This window comes from Colius striatus, chromosome 1 (assembly GCF_028858725.1).
Source record: "Colius striatus isolate bColStr4 chromosome 1, bColStr4.1.hap1, whole genome shotgun sequence".
NCBI lineage: Eukaryota > Metazoa > Chordata > Aves > Coliiformes > Coliidae > Colius > Colius striatus.
Window position 1 is genome coordinate 3,107,887 of NC_084759.1, and position 19,473 is coordinate 3,127,359.

Here is a 19,473-nt window from a genome sequence, read left to right on the forward strand (position 1 = left end):
TCCCCTCAGGCTCCTCTTCTCCAGGCTCAGCACCCCCATTCCCTCAGCCCCTCCCCAGCCCCTTGTGCTCCAGCCCCTTCCCCAGCTCTGTGCCCGGCTCTGGCCACGCTGCAGCCCCTCAGTGTCCCTGTGGCAGTGAGTGAGGGGCCCAGCACTGACACAGCCCTGGAGCTGTGGCCTCCCCAGGGCCCAGCACAGGGGCCGGGCACTGCCCTGGGGCTGCTGCCACCCCACTGCTGAGCCCAGCCAGGCTGCCCTTGGCCTTCTTGCCCCCCTGGGCACGCTGCTGGCTCCTATTCAGCCGTTGGCACCAATCCCCCTGACACCAACTCCCCTGCCCTGGGCTTTTTTTGCTATAGAACCAGTTCCTACAGATCTGAGTATGAAGACTGGAGGTGGTTTGATTCTCCTGATCACAATCACATATTTGCATGAGCTTTGTGGCCTTAAGGCAGCCTTAACTAGGGCAAGGATTTAGTGAGGCTTTCACTGAGAGGACAAGTCCCATTTTTTATGTTACTGTCACAGAAGTTGAGCCAACACCTAATCTTTCACCTACATTTTTGCTCCCTTTTAGTTTTCTTACATTTTCACATTCAGCTATTTAAAGCAGGTCCTACACTGGAGAAAAATGCTGTTGGCTCCTCCCTGTGATGCTACATGTTTTGTCTTCCCAAAAAGTGTGAGGGGCAGAGTGTGAGGAGATGATGTGCTGCAAGACTTTTCCAGCTGTAGCTCCAGCTCCTGCTCTGGGCACAGCTTCCCCACTCACCTCTGTCAGTTCCCACAAAAGCACCTGCTGCACTTGCCCAGTTTCCTTCTGGTGCCTGAAATGGCTTTGCTATATAGTGCTACACAACAGCTGGGACTGATTCATCAGAAAATTCCACCTGAGCTCAAAGTGGTGTCTCCATGAAATCTCTGCTTTCAGCCACAGCTGTTGAGAACCTGTGAAAATCATGACAGGTTCATCACTCAGATCTCAGGAACGTGCTTCCCTAGGGCAGGGTCCTCACCAACAGCCCTCCCCTGCCTCCCACCAGCAAAACAATCTCCCCATAGGCAGCGAGTTCTGCTCTTGTTGGAGCAGCAGCAGAGCTGGGCTGGCAGCCAGGAGGGCTGCAGCCTCGGCCCTTATCACGGGGGAGCACAGGCAGGAGCTGGCAGCGGCACAAATGGGCCCTGACAAGGCTCACGGACACTTGCTTCTGTAGTTGCCAGGGCTAGGGGTGATGGGCATGAGCTGGAATGCACAAAGCTCCACTTAAAACACAAGGAGAAGCTCCTTTGGTGCTGAGGCGAGGGAGCCCTGGCCCAGGCTGCCCAGGGAGGGTGTGGAGGCTCCTTCTCGGGAGGGTTCCAAACCCCCAGGACATGTTCCTGTGCCCCCTGAGTGAGGGGAACTTGCTTGAGCAGGGGCTGGGCCTGGATGAGCTCTGGACATCCCTGCAACATGAGCAGTGCTTTTAAGGGACATCAGGCAGCATTTGTGCAAAGCCCAGTGCCCAGAAGCCTTCCAACTTTATTTTGAAGTCAACTAATACTGCAGTAGAAAATTGTAAAGTAAAACCAGCCTTCTCCCTCTTCCTAGTGCCTGCTATGGAGAATAAATGAAGATGCAAGTGAAGCCACTGAGAGGAGCTGGAACCCAAGGTGCTGTCAGGCAGTTCCCATTCAAATGCACACCCTGGTCTTGCACCTTCCCAAGAACTTGCTCTGCACTGGTGGCAGTGAGTGTACTCACTGGGTTTTGCTGTACTTCAAGAGACACACCAGGTTTGACTGACTATCTCATAATCTTCAGCATTGTTCCAAATAGGTTTTGGGTGTTCTCAGTTTAACAATCTCATAATTTACTGCAATCTGCTGAACAGCTCTAAGCATTCAGAGCCAGCCCTCCCCAGCTGCCATCTAAGGTTAAAGCTGAAAAGTCAACAGTAAACACAACAGTTTCCACACCACTAAGCTCCACCCCATCCCTGCAAGTCCAGCCTTTTCCTTTCTCTGCCAGATCTTGTTCCTCTTCCCTTACGTCTAACCAGGAAGTAAGATGCAGGGTTGAAAGGTGTTGGAATATTCTTTGTAGCTAATTCTTTCCCTTGCTTTTAGATTGCTTAGTCTCCCCGTGGCTCCAGCTCTGTGCTGGCACCATGTTCCTACTCCTGCAAACACCTGAGGGAATGTCTCTGTGCCCAAGTGATTGTGATCTGAAGGCTTCTGTTCCCTCTTTGACAGAGATAAAAGATGCAAATGATGTTTTGCTTTTCATTCTGAGATCAATCATCTTTTTGGCTATTGCAGTGCAGAAGTTCAGCACTTGGCCAAAACGAAAGGAGAAATGGTGGAGATGCTTCTGAGATGAGACAAAGCCCTGGAGCTCCACAGAGAGCATGAACTCTGGTGGTTGTGAGAGCAGAGAAGCCAAAATGTCTCAGACCTGGAGGTAGGAGGAAAAAGTCAACATCTAAACAACTACAGTGAGATCTCAGAATACTTAAATACTTCACCTTGTGTACAGATTGCCTTTCTGTCTTCCCTTGTGTTGGAACATGGTGTGGAAAGGTGTTTAGAAGGGCAAGTAAGCTAAAATAAACTGGAGATCAAGGTAAGCAGTTAAAAACACACCACACATAACCAAAAAGTAACACAGTAAAAGCAAACACATGTTCAAGAGGGAAAAGGGTAAAGGAGAGCAGCCAGAGAGTGGTTGTGTATAGACAGAGAGAACGTGTTTGTAAGGGATGTTTTACCAGCCCTGGACAAGGGCTGATGGCTCCAAAGTGACAGAGGGGAAATTGAGGTGAGCTGTGAGGCAGAAGCTCTTCCCTGGGAGGGTGCTGAGGCCCTGGCACAGGCTGCCCAGAGAGGCTGTGGCTGCCCCATCCCTGGCAGTGCCCAAGGGCAGGTTGGATGGGGCTGGGAGCAGCCTGGGCTGGTGGAAGGTGTCCCTGCCCATGGTTGCAGAAGTGGAACTGGATGGTTTTTAAGGTCCTTTCCAACCCGTCCCAGTCTGTGGTTCTATGTTTACTACTCTACCTACCCACATAACAGGGAAATAAAGTGTAAGTTTGAATCTTGGGAAGAACACTGCATTAAGGAAACAGCATTTGACACTGAATTTCAAGATCATCAATGTTATGGAACACTTTTTTTTTCATTTCAGCTAAAATGATGATGAATTAGTCACCTGCTTGAACAGATGAAACCTCAGGAAAGGAGAACCTACGATTTCTTCCATGATTCAAACTAAGAATCAGAGAACAAAACTACAGGAGGAGATCAGGAAGAGAAGCCAAGTATGAAATAGCTCCATTAGGAGGTGGGGATTGTTTGTAGAGGTCTTCAGTGGTCAAGTGGTTTCAGGCATCTGAAATCACAGACGAGGAATTTTTCTACAGCCCTTCAGTATTTGATTCTTGGTGGGAATACAGAAGGTGAGTGATCTTTGCCTAGTATATGAAAGCACAACATGAGGGGAGCAAGAGAGCAGAAAGTTGTTTCAGTGCTCAGAAGAGTGATGCCAAAATTTTGATAGTGAAAATAAAACATACAGGTATCTTTGTCTGGAATGGAGAAGCTGTTTGATCATCTGTGGCCTGGGAACAAGTGGGAAAAGTCCTAACTCCAACAGGCTGCACAGCAGTCAAACTACCTGGAGGAAAGGGATGACAAACTGCAAAAGTACTGCTGAAGTGTAAAATGGAGAAGGGGGATGTGGTGGTTTAGCCCTGGCTGGGTGCCAGGTGCCCACCAAGTCATTCTGTCACTCCCCATCCTCAACTGGGCAGGGGAGAGAGAAACGGAACTAGAGGTTTGTGAGTGGAGGTAAGGACAAGGGAGACCACTCAGCAATAAGTGTCATGGGCAAAACAGACTCAGCTTGGGAAGAAAAGGGTTTGATTTATTAATGAACCATCAGAGCAGGGAGATGAGAAATAAAACTGAATCTTAAAACACTTCCCACTCCTCCCTTCTCCAGGACTCTCCTCCCTTCCCCCCCAGCGGCACATGGGATGGGGGTTGTGGTCAGTTCATTGCAGATGGACTTTGCTCCTGCTTCTCCTCAGGGGGAGGGTTCATCACAATTCTCACTGCTACACTGCCACGGGACACAGTCCCTCACCAACTTCTCCAGCGTGGGTCCTTCCCATGGGCTGCAGCTCCTCACGAACTGCTCCAGCCTGGGGCCTCCCATGGGAACAGCTCCTCACACCCTGCCCCAGCGTGGGTCACCCACCAGAACAGTCCTTCAGGTACCAACTGCTCCAGCTTGAGTCCCTCACAGGGTCACAAGTCCTGACAGCAAACCTGCTCGGGCCTGGGCTCCTCTCTCCCCACAGGCTCCCAGGTCCTGCCAGGAACTTGCTCCAACATGGGCTTCCCACGGAGTCACAGCTTCCTTCAGGCATCCACCCACTCCAGTGTGGGCTCCTCCACGGGCTGCAAGTGGGTCTCTGCTCCCCAGTGGCCTCCATGGGCTGCAGGGGCACAGCTGCCCCACCATGATCCTCACCACAGGTCACAGGGGAGTCTTCATTTCAGGGCCTGAGCATCCTTCTCCCCCTGCACTGATCTCGGTGTCTGCAGAGATGTTTTCACATTCTCACTCACTGTTGCTGCTGCAGTTCAGCAACTGAGCAACAACTTCTTAACTATGTCATTCACAGAGGCGTTACCTCAGTCACTAATTGGCCAGGCCTGGGTCAGCTGCAAGGTCCAGCTTAGAACTGACTGGCATCAGCGCTGTCAGCTACAGGGGAAGCTTCTGGCAACTCTTTGTTTAAAGAAGCCACCCCTGTAGCTCCTCCCGCTACCAAAAAGCCTGGCCCAGGCAAAACCACTACAGGGGGAAAAACCAACAGAGAGTGTGATGAGCTGCTGAACTCCTCAGGAACCTGCCAGGACACAGCTACACCAGAGAGGGCTGCTGGGAGCGGCACTGAGGGTGCCAAGGGAAAGTCAGATGGTATCAGCTCAGCTGTTCTAAGTACAGGAGGTGTTCAAAGCAGCGCCCTGGAAGTGAAATCCCAACCCCCTGTCTGTAGGAGCAGTAGGACTGAGAAAGGAGATTTAATTCTGGAATACCTTAGGCAGCTGACTCTTGGTTTATGAGGAAACAGCTTAGCATGAGTTTTCCAGCGTTGCTGCAGGAAGCACACAGGGGTTGTTATTTACACTCACCTCTGTACGACTGGGAGTTGTTGCTTCTCTGCTTTGTTTGCTAAAAATACACCTTTTTAAAAAACCAAATGATTTCTGAACACAGGCACCAGTTGGCTGTTGCACAAGGAACATTTACACATGAAAGCACTCCTAGAAAATCCTCCCCAAGGATTGCTGCAGATGCCAGGAGGTTCCTCACAGTGAGTGAGGCACAGACACTTCCCACCAGGAATGACAGAAGGGTCACATTTTAGTGAGCTCCTGTCCCCCTGCACCCCAGCTTTACCTGCTCAGGGAGCTCTGACCAGCTACCTCACTGCAGCCTCCTGTCAGGGAGTGTCAGAGTGCTGCTGTCTCCCCTCAGGCTCCTCTTCTCCAGGCTGAACACCCCCCATTCCCTCAGCCCTTCCCCAGCACCCTTGTGCTCCAGCCCCTTCCCCAGCCCCTCAGTGTCCCTCTGGCAGTGAGTGAGGGGTTCAACCCTGAACACAGTATTAGACTTTGATTACCAAAACTGCAGCTGAATTGAAAACCCAACAGACTTTCTCATCCCAGCACAACTGATTCAGGCCCAGATCACCCCACAGACACGGATTCTGAACACCTGAATTAGTGGGATGGGGTCAGTACGTGTTCCACCCTTGACTCTGTTTTCTGCATACAAACAAAAGAAGTACCATTCTGGTTTGTTCCCACAACTCAACATCCCTGTCCTGCTGACCTGCTGCTGCTTGCACCACCACGCTCCTCCTCCCCCTGCACCACCAGCTGCACCACCCCTGCCCTCCCCACAGCCCTCCCCAGCTCCAGGGCAGGTTGTGGCCCACAGCAGCTGCCAGCTTCCCTTCCAGCTGCAGTGCCTACACAAGTCCAAGAGCACTCCAGAATGGTTTATTTGTTTTTACTAAGAGTTTAGGTGCCAATGCACAAATGCAAGTTTGAGACATTCCAAAAACCCAACCCACTGAGCTTCATTGCAGAGTACTGTAAAAATAACCCCTAGTGCTGTGCCTAAGCATTTACATAGTAAATACCTCAGTAAAGAAGCAGCAGAAAACCTAGAGGCCTTGAAAAGAAACTTTTGATATGTCAAAACTGCATGTTTTTACCCAGTGAAATGACTTCTGGGATGCTGACTGAGAACTGCCTGGCTTCGGGTGAATCAATCCAGAAACAGTTTCTGGAACATACTTCAGCCCAGCCGAATAACTCCTGCATTGCTCCATCTGCTTCTTAACAGAGGAGACTCATCATTCCTCAGCAGCTTTGTTTCTGTGACTGACTGTTCCAACAAGCCCATAAATCTCTTGCTTCTCATGGCAGGTGGAAGTTGTCCCTGCCCCCGGCTGGGAGTTGGAACGAGATGATCAAGGAGACCCACTGGGACTCCAGGACAGGCTTCAGCGTCTGGCAGGTTTGGGCATGATGTAGACTTTGACAGGTTTGCTGAAGGGGATGGTCCCCTCTATGCCGTTGTCAGACTGTGGCAGAGCCTCCAAGCTCTCACTCCAGCTGGATTTAGGAACTTTAGCAGCTGCTTTGCTCCTGTTGGAGTTATAAGCCAGCAGCAACCTCACTTCGATCTGACATGGCTCTGCAGAGAGAAAGGAACAACAACAACCCCAACACGACCATCATCACACAGTCAGCAACCAACTGAAGGACATTTTCTCTCACATACACTGGGGTAAGTTTGGACCCATTTGGGGCTGATCAGAACCCAACCCTGGCTTTGGAAACACAACTCTTGTTACATTCAGCGTAGTACAACTAACCCCTGTTTGAGATTCCCCCCCTTCCTCACAGCTTACAGAGAAAAGCAGTGTCACTCTCATGACTAACAAATAGCAACTGTCCACAGGAACTGTTAAAAGTTATTCCAACCAAGACAGAATAAAATCATGGAAGACCACTGAACTTGCAGGTCTTGCCACCTCTGTATTTACAGCAGAGTGGAGTAAATCCAGATGCTGTTGGGTAGATTACTTGAAGATTCGCCTCTGTTGGAGGTTTTTACACTGCAAGGCAGCCTCTTCCCCTCTTGCACCATCTCAGCAGCTAGACAAATATTCCTGATACTGTCCATAAGGTGATTTCACTTTGTTCTTCCCACAGTGGGTGTAACAAAACCAGGCTTTCAGCCTCCATAGTACAGCTCTGAGCAGCATGCTGGACTACAGCCCCATCAAAGTGTTCCCAGCTCGACTGAAAAACATGATTCCTTCATGTTTTATGTGTGGATTTGTACTGGTTTTGACTGGGATGAAGTTGATTTTCCTTTACAGTAGCTCACATGGTGCTATGTTTCACATTTGTGACAATAACAGTGTCAGTAACACAGGGATGTTGCTCATTTTTATCCTGATCACACAACCACAGAATGGTGGGGGTTGGAAGGGACCTTTAGAGATCATCTAGTCTGACCTCCCTGAAAAAGTAGGTAGAGCAGATCAACCTAGGTCAGGTCCCACAGGAACATGTCCAGGTGGGTTTTGAAGACCTCCAGAGAAGGAGCCTCTACACCCTCCTGATCCTCACCCCAGCAGGGGGAGTGAGTAAGCACCAGGGTGGGAGGGTGAGCAGGGCTTAACTGGTACCAGGTGAACCAAACCCAGGACCACATTGCTGAAAGCTCAGTGAAACCTCCTGAAACCCCCAGCACTTTAAGTCTCTATGTCCAGAAGGGCAGCAGCACTGTGGCTGGGACATCAGCACTGTCAGGCAACATGAGACCCCACCTTTCATCCACAGTCACCCACAGTTCAGCTGTTGCAATGTCTTGAACTAAGGCAATTCCTCCATTTGGAATCCTGACCCCTCCCAGCCTGGTGTCCCCACATCTGCTGTGATGTGCCTCAGTGCCAGTGACAAAGTTAAAATACTGGTGAGGGGAGACAGAATCACAGAGTGGTGGGGGTTGGAAGAGAACTCCAAAGATCATCTAGTCCAACCCCCAACATCAGGAGAGAATCTCTTTAGGGCTGTACTTCACATGCCCTTCCAGTGACTGCTGCAGAAGCAGCAACAGGGACTCGATCCAGCTCCTTCTGGTACAGGATGAACCTTTAAATCCAGATACTTCCAGTCACAGAAATGATACCATTTGTTTCTTTTCCAAAGCAAAGCTAGCAGGGTGAAGGAGTACACCATGGAAATGCTGTGTAAGAAGTGGCATGTGAAAGAACATGTTGCTAACAAAAACTCTGCTGGTTAAAATATAAGATTTGGTGATGTTATTAATAACTGCTCAGGAAAAAAAAGCCCCCATTTGAATAAACATGAAGGGATGAAAAGAGGACAAAGGGAGCTGTGAACAAATCCTCCCTGCTTTTGTTGTTTGAAGTCCACAAGCCAGTTGCTGAAGCATTTTGATGGGGCAGTGTGAATGCCAACAGACTGAACCCTGGAGTCACATATTTCATCAGAGCTAAAGGGTGGGTTGTTTTAGGGCATGAAAAAGGGGAAAGTTTAACGAGCAGTGAAATTGTACTGCTGGGTACACACAGTTCCAAAGGTTCCCTGCCCTGCTCACAGACCTGTCTGGGCTACAGCAATGAATTACAAGGAGTCAGTTGACCGTGACTCCCGGCCTTGCAGGGGGACACAGCCCTGCTCCTGCAGCTGCTCTTGCTCTGCACAGAAAGGAGTGACCCCACCTTGACCACCAACTCCCTTGTGAAGGCTCCCAAAGGCCACTTGCCCTCCCTCCTGTGAGGGCAGCCCCTCTAGTCACCCAGGGAGCAGCACTGCCCTGGCACCCAGGGCGATGGAACCGCTCAAAGGCTGTGACAGAGGCAACTGGAGCAACACAAAGGGTGGCATCAGCCACAGCTGTGGGCTCCAGCATCCTCACAGAATCACAGTCTCAAGGGCTGGAAGGGACCTGGAAAGATCATTCAGTGCAACCCCCCTGCCAGAGCAGCACCACCTAGAGCAGGGCACACAGGAACTCATCCAGCTGGGGTTGGGATGGCTCCAGAGAAGGAGACTCCACAGCCCATCTGGGCAGCCCCTGCCAGTGCTCCCTCACCTCAACAGGGAACAAATTCTTCCTTGTATTTCTTTGGAACCTCTTATCTTCCAGCTTGTACCCATTGCCCTTGTCCTATCATTGGATCCTCAAAGACAACATTAAGGAAGTGCAGCAACAGTCACATGAGCCCCTGTCATTGATGTTACCTGTCCAGGCTGTGTGTGAGAGGTAAACCTGAGTTATCAGCCTGTGCCTGCCAGGACCAGGGTTTCGAAAGTCAGCTGGTTTCGGATGGATTATTTGTGCTTGTCCATCTGGATACAACACCTATAGAGGAAAAAACCCATAAAATGAAACAAGTGAATGACACCTGGAGTGGGGGTTTGCACAGTGTGCAGTATTATGGTGGTTTCTGAGTTGGGATGGCACAAAGGTGTACTTTGTCTTGGAGCCAGGCGCCCTAGATGGCCATACACTGGCCATTCAGACCTACAGCACAGGTGGGAAAAAATATACTGATACCAGCTTCTTCCTCTGCATCCTAAGCAGAGCTTTTCATTCTCTGTTTTGCAGCAAATGTGTGTATTTTCTTGGCATCACACCACAGCTGCCTCCTCAGCTGCATCTGAAATCAGAGCTTCAGCAGCAGGACAAAAGGGAAGGTGTAAATACAAAAAGCTGCGAGTGTATTTCTCTTCAGCTTCTTTTGCTGAAAGGTTCTTTTGCTCCACTGCACAAACTGGAAGCTCACCAGCATTTATTTGTGCTCAAGCCCATAACGTGCCCAGTGCCTGTGGCAGCACCGTGTGGGGCACAGAACAGCATCAAAGCACTCACAGCACTCAGGAGCTGTCCACACCTCACCCAGTCCACTATCCACAAGCCAGATTCTGGATGTGTGCTTAAAGGCACAGAAATCCAGTGCTGTGACTAGTAGAGAGTGCAATTATTGCCATTTAGAAGCATGGCCATCCTTAACCAAACCCCTGGTGAGACATCTGTTTGCATTTACAACAAGAGGCTGCTGACCTGAACCTTCACAGTCCCTTGAGGATCCTGCACATGTTCCAGAGTGGCATCGACATCCAGCGCCACAACCAGCCCCGAGGTGAACCGCAGAGGGTTGTCAGACTCGCCCGTTGGCTCGATGATACTTGCAGTAGCTCTGTGGAGCTTGAGCAGCCAAAGCAGTTGGCAAAATAAGGCAAGGGGAGAAGGAAGAAAGACAAAACAGAAAGGACAATCAGTGTTCTTAATGGAGAAATCGTGCCTGAACTTTGGATTCTTTTAGAGACTTCCAGAAGGTCTTCTGTACTTTCAGCAGCAGGCCTAGGTAAGAAGAGGGAAGCCACTGAAGAAATAACACTTGGGACTGACCAAAACCCTGAATTCTAAAAGCTTCATGGTATGTGAGGAACCACTCAAATGCTACCACAGCCTGTAAGGACCTCCCATTTGAATTCTCTGTGTTGAACTGACCTGCTCTGGAAGAGGAAGGTGCAGGAAGGTGCTCTGTCGCAGCGTTGTCTGAAGAATCTTGACCACTTCAGAAGGTTTGGACGTCACCAGTCTGGGCATTAAGTCCAGCAACTTGTCTACAAAACTGCCTTGCATGTGTGGGAGCTCAGAGATGAAACATCTGTGTTAGGAGGAAACTAAAGATCAAATAGTGTTTTCAACAAAGTTGTTATATTCAGTCAAGGTATTTAATCTGGCTGAACAGGAGGCAGCAGCGTGCCCAGGGGGGCAAGAAGGCCAAGGGCAGCCTGGCTGGGCTCAGCAGTGGGGTGGCAGCAGCCCCAGGGCAGTGCCCGGCCCCTGTGCTGGGCCCTGGGGAGGCCGCAGCTCCAGGGCTGTGTCAGTGCTGGGCCCCTCACTCACTGCCACAGGGACACTGAGGGGCTGCAGCGTGGCCAGAGCCGGGCACAGAGCTGGGGAAGGGGCTGGAGAACTCATTCCCCACTTCCCACAGGCAGGCAGGTGTTCAGCCATCCCCGGGACAGCAGGGCTGGTGGGGTGAGGAGCTTTGCTTGTGTCTGTGGCTTTGGCTTTACCTGTTGAACTGTCTTTACTTCAACCCAGGAGTTGTCTCACTTCTCTGATTCCCTCTCCCGCCCCACTGGTGAGAGTGAGCGGCTGTGTGGGACTGAGTCACCAGCTGGGGTTAAACCATGACACTGTTTCTGGATTAGTTCTCCACTTCCCTTCTGAATCAATGGGAAAAAACAAGCTGGGCATCCCTAATCTGACCTAATTTTACCCCTAAATCAGGATAAACTGAAGGAAGGAAGGTGAGTGGTCTGCAAAGCCAATGCCGACACCTGGGTGAGGTCACTCCCAGCTGGAGCACACAGATGATTCACTCTCTCAGGAATGATTTACATATTTCCCTTCTTGTTATACTCCCAGGAAAGCTCTTGCACAGATCCCACATTAAGGAGGTAGTTTACCTCCTGCTTTGTCACTAGCTCATGACAGCAGTCCCTGATGTAGAGCAGCAACAGGGGCAGAGGCCCAGAGATGACAACCAAACGGGGTATTCCCCCATGACAGTGCTGAGGGGACTTTCTAACATGAACGAGGAAGCAACAGGATTTCTCACCTCTGGAAGGAATCCACTTCTTGCAGGAATTTTTCACACATCCCAAAAAGGGGTTCCACTCTGCAATGAACAAAACATTCCCCTTTAGTCTGAAACAACCAAATCTGGCTCTATGGCTGGTAGCATTTGGGTGTTTGGGAATCCAGCTCAAGCTCCCCAAAACTACAAGATCTTACAGTTTTGAGGCCAGAAAGGTGTCCCCCCAAGAGAAAAAATTATTTGCCTTTCCCTCCCCACATCCCCCAGCAACAAGGAATTATGTGCATAAGGCACTAATTAAGTTCCCAAAGCCACTGTTGGAAAATACCAACTTTTACCTATAAAACAAGAGGTTAAATGAGTTCCAGATCTCTGTGGCAATGCAGTCACTTGATGGCAACAAACTCGAAACAAATCAGGATATTAACCACTTGGCTCTAATTGTGCCCAGTTCTGATTGTCTAATCCCACATCATCACTCAGCTCAGCAGCCAAACCGAACCAGGCAGAGCCCCTCCTGTTCCCTCAGCCACACACACAGTCACAGAATCCCAGCATGGTGGGGGCTGGAAGGGCCCTGCAGAGCTGCTCCAGCCCCAGCCCCTGCTACAGCAGGTTCCTCTGGCTCAGGGGGCGCAGGAACGTGTCCAGGTGGGTTTGGAAACCTCCTGAGAAGGAGCCTCCACACCCTCCCTGGGCAGCCTGGGCCAGGGCTCCCTCACCTCAGCACCAAAGGACTTGCTCCTCCTGGGCCAGGGGCACTTGCTGTGTTCCAGCCTCTGCCCCTTACCCCTTGTCCTGTAAAAAAGTGTCAACCCATCCTCCTGACACCCACCCTTTAAGTACTTATAAGTGTTGATGAAGTCTGCCCTCAGACTTCTCCTCTCCAGACTAAACAGCCCCAGGTCCTGCAGCCTTTCCTTGTATGAAAGATGCTCCATTCCCCTGATCATCTTGGTGGCCCTGCACTGGCCTCTCTCCAGCACTTCCCTGTCCCTCTGGAGCTGGGGAGCTCAGAACTGGACACAGGACTCCAGATGAGGCCTCAGCAGGGCAGAGACATTCCCTCAGCCACACACATAATGGGCATTTTGTGGCCAAGTCACACAACCATGAGCTGCAGGTCAGTCCAAGTGACAATTCTGTTCTGATGTTAAAACTCAGCTACTAACACTCCATGAAGCAAACACAGTGTGGTCTCTGATAGCCTTCTGCATTTAAATAGGTTCCAACTGTCAACCCTACAGGTCCATAGCTGAGAGAACTCAACCCTCAGCTTTCTCATCCATTCAGTTCTGTGTCACTCTACAACTACACCACGGGCAAAAGAACACTCTTAATTCTCAATTATTTTAGCAAATGGTCATTAGCAGGCCCTGTTTTTCATGTCTAATTTATCCTTGCTGGGTTTGTTTAAGCAAAGCTTAAGGGACCTAAGCTCAGTGAAGCCTGAGAGTGCCATCCTTACCCTCTGGTAGTGCGTGCAGTCACTATGAGCTGCAGCGCCTTCGCCTGCAGCCTCATGTGGTGGATGATGACCACCTGGCTGCTCTCCACACCGCTGTACATGAACTCCATCTTGTAAGTTTCTTCCAGGATCTGTCAGAGAGATACCACAGGGGTAAGAAACCATCAGACCCTGATGAACTCTCGCACAAGCGTCATCACAAGGTCCTGTCTTCCCTCAAGCAGAGGGACACCTTAATCCAGGAGGGGAAATTCTTCACGGGGTAAAGTGACATCTAATCCTGAAAGGTTCTCTTGGCTGTAATAAAGAAACAATTCATGAAAGCTGGCCTGAAATCAAGCACCTCTTCCACTGGCAGTCTGTCATTTGACACTGCATTTTGGATTTACATTCTGGCTACTCTGGAACGTGAGATGTGAGCAGCACGACAGGGCAACCTCTGTGGTCACAGAATGGCTGTGGTTGGGACCTGCAGAGCTGCTCCAGCCCAACCCCCTGCTACAGCAGGTTCCCCTCAATTGGGGGGCACAGGAACGTGTCCAGGTGGGTTTGGAAACCTCCTGAGAAGGAGCCTCCACACCCTCCCTGGGCAGCCTGGGCCAGGGCTCCCTCCCCTCAGCACCAAAGGAGTTTCTCCTCCTGGGCCAGGGGCACTTGCTGTGTTCCAGCCTCTGCCCCTTACCCCTTGTCCTGCCACTGGCCACCACACAACAAATGCTGGTCCATCATCTCACCACTTGTCCTTTAGGGATTTCTCAGCCTTGATGAGATCCCTCCTCAGCCTTCTCTTCTCCAGGCTGAACAGCCCCAGGGCACACAGCCTTTCCTCTTAAGAGTCACAGAATGGTGGGGTTGGAAGGGACCTTTAGAGATCATCCAGTTCAACCCCCTTACAGAAGCAGGTTCACCTAGATCAGGTCACACAGGAATGTGTCCAGGCAGCTCTTGAAGACCTCCAAGGAAGGAACCTCCACACCCTCCCTGGGCAGCCTGGGCCAGGGCTTCCTCACCTCACATGGAAAGAATTTTTTCTTATGTTTAAATGGAACTTTTTGTGTTCCAGCTTCATCCCATCACCCCTTGTCCTGTTGCTAGATACCATAGAAAAAAGGCATGTCCCAAACTCCTGACACCCACCCTTTAGATATTTATAAATGTTAATAAGATCCCCCCTCAGTCTCCTCTTCTCCAGACTAAACAGCCCCAGGTCCCACAGCCTTTCCTCAGATGGAAGATGTTCCAGTCCCCTGATCATCTTGGTGGCCCTGCACTGGGCTCTCTCCAGCACTTCCCTGTCCCTCTTGAGCTGAGGAGCCCAGAATTGGACACAGGACTCCAGATGAGGCCTCACCAGGGCAGAGTAGAGGGGAAGCAGAACCTCCCTTGACCTGCTGCCCACACTTTTCCAGATAGTCCTGCTCAGTTGTACACTCTTGGAGCTTTATTTGACCATGTTCTCTTGGAAACAACTTTACATTCAACACCACTTCAAGTGCTGCAGTTGAAGATGGGAACTGCCCCAAGATAAGGCATCATTCTGGGTTATTTCAGATATGTGTTTAAAAGCTTACACAGAACAATGCTTATGTAGGCAAGAGAAGTGCTCAAATTAGTACAGCTGAGCTCAATAGGACCGTACAGAAGGCAAGAACTTGCAAGTTATTTAAATAGCAACTATTCCCTCACCTCAGCCTCACTGGTGGGAACATCTACATTCACCATCACAACAGACAGAGGTTCCCAGGGAGCTCATGTGCTACTGAGAAGGGCACCCAAGGCAGATACTTCCATAGGGAGGATTTAAAAAGCTGATGGGCTTCTGTTTGTGCTTGTCCCTGGGGACAGCTGTCAGCAGCACTGTGGTTTTGATGCACAGCAGTACCTGCCTCTTACTATATTTTCATGAACTGAAGATTCAAACTGTCACCACAGCTTCCCAGCAGACCCATGAACTTGCCTTTACTCTCAATCTGTTTCCAGATCATTTCATAGTTTGCTTTCTCCTTTACCTCCTCTTAAGGCTTAGCTTCAGTTTTTCCAGGATCAGACCATTTACACATCACAGAATCAGAGTAACTTGTGTTGGGTGGGAGCTCTGGAGGTCATCAAGCCTGGTCCCCTGCTCAGGGTAGATCCAGTTACTTGGGGCCACAATAAATTGTGAATAGTTCCAGGGACAGAGGTTCCCCCCATCTCTCTGGGCAGCCTGTTATAGCATTTTCTCTCCTTTATATCTAAACAGAATCTCCCCTATTCCAACTTGGGTCCATTGTCTCTTCCCTACAGCAGCCTGGCTCCATCCCACACATATCCCACAATGAGGCAGTGGTAGAGAGCACTAAATCCACCCTGCAGCCTTCAATCCTCCAGGCTGGACAAGCTCAGTTCCCTCGGCCTCTCCTGGCAGGGACTGTGCTCCATCCCCACCACCTTGGTGGTTCTCTGCTCAACTTCTCCAGCTTGTCAGCATCTTCCTTCTATTGGGGAGGCCAAAACACAACACAGCCCCCCAGATGTGAGCTCTCCAGAGCTGAACAGAGGGCAGGGATCAATCTCTTCCCCACACCTGCTGGGACAGCCCAAGATGCAGTTGCTCTTTGATACCTCATGTTCAACATGTCCATATGGGTCCCTGGGCTGAACATCACCACAAGGTTCCTGTCCTTAACTCTCCAGCCCACTCAGAGCAGCCTCAACAGCAGCCCCTGGCTCCTCAATCTGGAGGAGCTTTATCACTCACTTATTCAGCCAGAATCTCACCAGTCTGGTGAAAAGGAAACAAAGGGAGACTGCATCAAAAGCTTTGCTGAAGTCAAGAGATACAAATTCCACCGCCCTCTCCTTGCTCACTGTGCCAGTCCCCTCACCACAGCCAGCAGAGCTGTGCTCAGGCATCATTTGCCCTTGAGAAATGCATTTTGAATTCTCCCAGTCACTTTGTCAACCTCCACTTGTTTAGAAACAGCTTTCAAGAGGATTTGATCCATAACCTTCCCCAGGGATGAGGTGGAAGATGGGCACAACATTTGCCTGTTCACACTTGTCAGGAGCCTCCAGCACCCATCTTTTGAAGATGAGACAAAGGACTCCACTTCGTGGAGCTAAAATTCACTTGGACAGACTATGGCAGTGGAAGATGAGAAGCATCTCAGTGCTGCATGGCCAGGGAAGGGGCTGCACCCCAGGAGCTGTCCCCAGACAGTGCCCCCTCACCTGCTTTGCTGCAGTGGATGCCAACGCATTCTGCTTCAGGTACAGAGGAGCTGCCACGTGCCACAGCTTCTCCTGCAAGGCCTGCAGAAGAAAAGCAAGAAATGGTGATAAATACCCAGTTGAGGCCAAACACCATAACAGTGTGCTGGGAAGATGCCCTCTCTCCCAGCTGTACACCCACAGGTCAGCTATAAGAAGGTCAGAGGGGGATTTTTACTGCTTTTAAATACCACACAGGGGTTGGACTGGGTGGTCTCTAGGGGTCCCTTCCAAGCCCTACCATTTTGTGAACCAAGGCCTCTTTGTTCTATAAATACACAGAGATACCCATCCAATCATCAAATACAAAACAGAAATCAAGGGCAGGATTAGCAAAGCTATCAATTACAGACTGGCTGAGCCAAGCTCCTTGTACTTTTTAAGGGCTTTATGCAGAATGCAGTCACTTCCAACAGCCCACTGTGCTGTCACCTCCCTGAGACCAACATCAGGGCAATCTCAGGCAGCAGGCACAAAGTGCAAACAATAACAACTGTCCCCAGAAACACACCTACACAATCATATTTCTGAACCTTCCTGCTGATAGTCTCTGCCCCACACCCTATTTGCTTTTTGATGTATGTTTAAGAAGTTAAGATGATTCATGTCACCGCCTCCTTTTTGAAGCTGCCTGTCCTTAGACACAGCTACACACTGAGCTGGCTGTGGCCAAAGCTCAAGACTACATCCTTCACCTAGACTGGCCCCAGAATCCCAGCTCACTACCTCTAAAAGCTCTGGGTATACAGAGTCTTTCAAGCCTAGAACCTCTGGAGCCTCGAGAGGCTGGGAAATGACAAGACTTCTTCCCTAACAGCTTCCTTCTGTTGGAGAAAGAAGTAACTGGAATGAAATCTACTGAGAAGGGCTGCTCTGACACTCAGCTGCTCTGACACTCAGCTGCTCTCTGCCCTTTCAGAATTTCTAATTGCATCACATCACAAGTCACTTTTCATTTCAGCCACGTTACTGACTCCTCTGCATCACTCAGGTACTGACTGTTCCACAGCTGGAGCCAAGGATGGCTGATGCAGCTTTTATACCCTTCTTCCAAACAGAGCATTTCTCTGCCAGATACACAAACCACGTGGCTCCCTCCAGTCACAACCTGGAGAAGGGCAACAAAGCCATCTCCAAACGCTGGTCCCTTGCCTGGATCACACATTGCACTTTGGCAAAAGCCTTGGATTCAGCTGGGATTGCACTGAGCTGAAAGACCACTCATCTCAAATATCTCCTCTGGGTCACAAAGGTACTCCAAGGATTTGAGGGCTGCCATGAGAGATGCCAACTGGCAGCTGTACATTTAACACACAGACCAAAATCCCTTCTTGGTTTTACACAACAAAGCTTTCAGTGAATCCCTTCTGCAAACCTGAGAGTTGCTTGCTTTAGGTCTTGCTTTGTGTGTGAGTTGCATTCAGGCACCTAAAGAATGCCAGGAGACTAACTTAAACACCACTGCCAGCTCATAGCTTGAGGAGTGGGGCAAATCATTAGCTCCTGTTTACAGCAAGAAGCTGACTTTGAAAAGGGTTGGTGCCACGGTGTCAAAGCAACCACCTGATCTGCTAATACCAAATCAATAAGATCATTTAAGCCCAACAGAATTCCTCTGGCATTGGTACAAAAGCAGTCTATGAAACACTGTTTTAAAGACTTACAGCAGCAGTTTATCAAAAAGCATTCCAGTGGCCACTGGCAGGGAAAATTTACTCTTGTAATACTGGGAGCAGTTGCCTCCACTGTGATTTCTGTCAGAAAATAAACTGCCCTGGCAAAGTGCAGACAGAATCCTGACTGCTGGGAAAGGCCTTTCAGATCGAGTCCAAGCCCTCCCCTCACCCTGCCAAGCCCATCACTAACCCCTGGCCCTCAGCACTCCAGCTCCACAGCTGTGGGATCCCTCCAGGGCTGGGGACTCCCAGGGCAGCCTGGCACAGGGGCTGACACCCCTCTCAGGGAAAAAGTTCTGCCTCAGCTCCAATCTCAGCCTCCCCCTGGGGAAACTTGAGCCCATTTTCTCTTGTCTTATTCATTATTGGAAACGAAGAGACTGACCTCCAGGTCACTACGAACCTCCTATCAGGGAGCTGCAGAGAGTGCTCATGTCTCCCTTCAGCCTCCTCCTCTGCAGGCTGAACACCCCCAGGGCCCTCAGCTGCTGACAGCAGAGATCTGTGCTGGTGTACTCACTGGTAAGCTACTGCCCAAATCATTTGGCACAGAGGGAAGCAGGCAGACAGCAGTGATCTGTGGAACCTGTGCTTTCCCCATACATCAGTTTTCAGCACAAATGGAAGCCCAGCACTGCTGAAGAACAGCCCCAAAACCACAGACCAAGGCCAACCTTGATGAGGAGCAGCTGACAGCGAAGGTAAGTTGCTGTGAAATCTGCCATCCCTGCCAGTTCTGACTGCAGCTCTCCAAGCCTCTGAAGATCACTGAAGCACGTGGATAAAAAGACACAAAAGGAAAAAACCAACATTGAGACAAGCAGCAGGTTAATCTAAACACACTCCAAATGCAGCATTGGCAATGATGGTGACAACTATTCCTGCACCTTGCTCTTCCTTATCCTAAGAACAAGGAGAAACAGCCATGAGTTTGCACCTTGGGACTTGGCATCTCCTTCCTTCCTGAGAGGAGCCCAACAGAGAAAGCACTAAGTCTGTCAACCCACATCCCTCTGCAGCCCTGTGGGAACCACCCTGCCTGGCAGTTCCACATTTAACTTCAAACACTCCAGCCTTCTACAGCAGCTGATGAGCCATTTGCATTGCTCTGCTGGGAAATGTAGCTGTTCCTGTTGGCTAGCAGAGGCTGTTTGGAACATGTCAGGCTCAGGTAACCATGGCTATTTGAAACAGAGATGCCTTTTTCAACCAAGCTGAAATCTGACGTAGTGACAGTCATCCAACGAGCTGCTGGGTGTTGTCTGGTGTAAGTATTTCTCACACATCATACAGCAAGAGCTTTTAACTTGGCAGACAAAAAAAGACAAGTTAATGGAACCCCAAAAGGCTTTAGTTCTCT

General features: G+C 50.2%; 1 protein-coding gene across 2 annotated transcripts in view; it reads right to left on the reverse strand.

Annotated features, from left to right (window-relative positions):
* Positions 1 to 6,047: 6,047 nt before the first annotated feature.
* The window catches only part of INTS4 (integrator complex subunit 4), a 41,131-nt gene continuing 27,705 nt past the window's right edge, over positions 6,048 to 19,473 (reverse strand). For both annotated transcript variants that reach the window (XM_061990471.1, XM_061990463.1), the window contains exons 16-23: positions 18,788 to 18,881; positions 16,399 to 16,479; positions 13,186 to 13,316; positions 11,739 to 11,798; positions 10,616 to 10,775; positions 10,166 to 10,309; positions 9,343 to 9,463; positions 6,048 to 6,757 (exon numbers count right to left, since the gene is read on the reverse strand). In XM_061990471.1, coding sequence (XP_061846455.1) covers positions 6,564 to 6,757; positions 9,343 to 9,463; positions 10,166 to 10,309; positions 10,616 to 10,775; positions 11,739 to 11,798; positions 13,186 to 13,316; positions 16,399 to 16,479; positions 18,788 to 18,881 — 985 coding nt within the window. In that variant the 3' untranslated portion in view covers positions 6,048 to 6,563. The remainder of the gene's footprint in view (positions 6,758 to 9,342; positions 9,464 to 10,165; positions 10,310 to 10,615; positions 10,776 to 11,738; positions 11,799 to 13,185; positions 13,317 to 16,398; positions 16,480 to 18,787; positions 18,882 to 19,473) is intronic.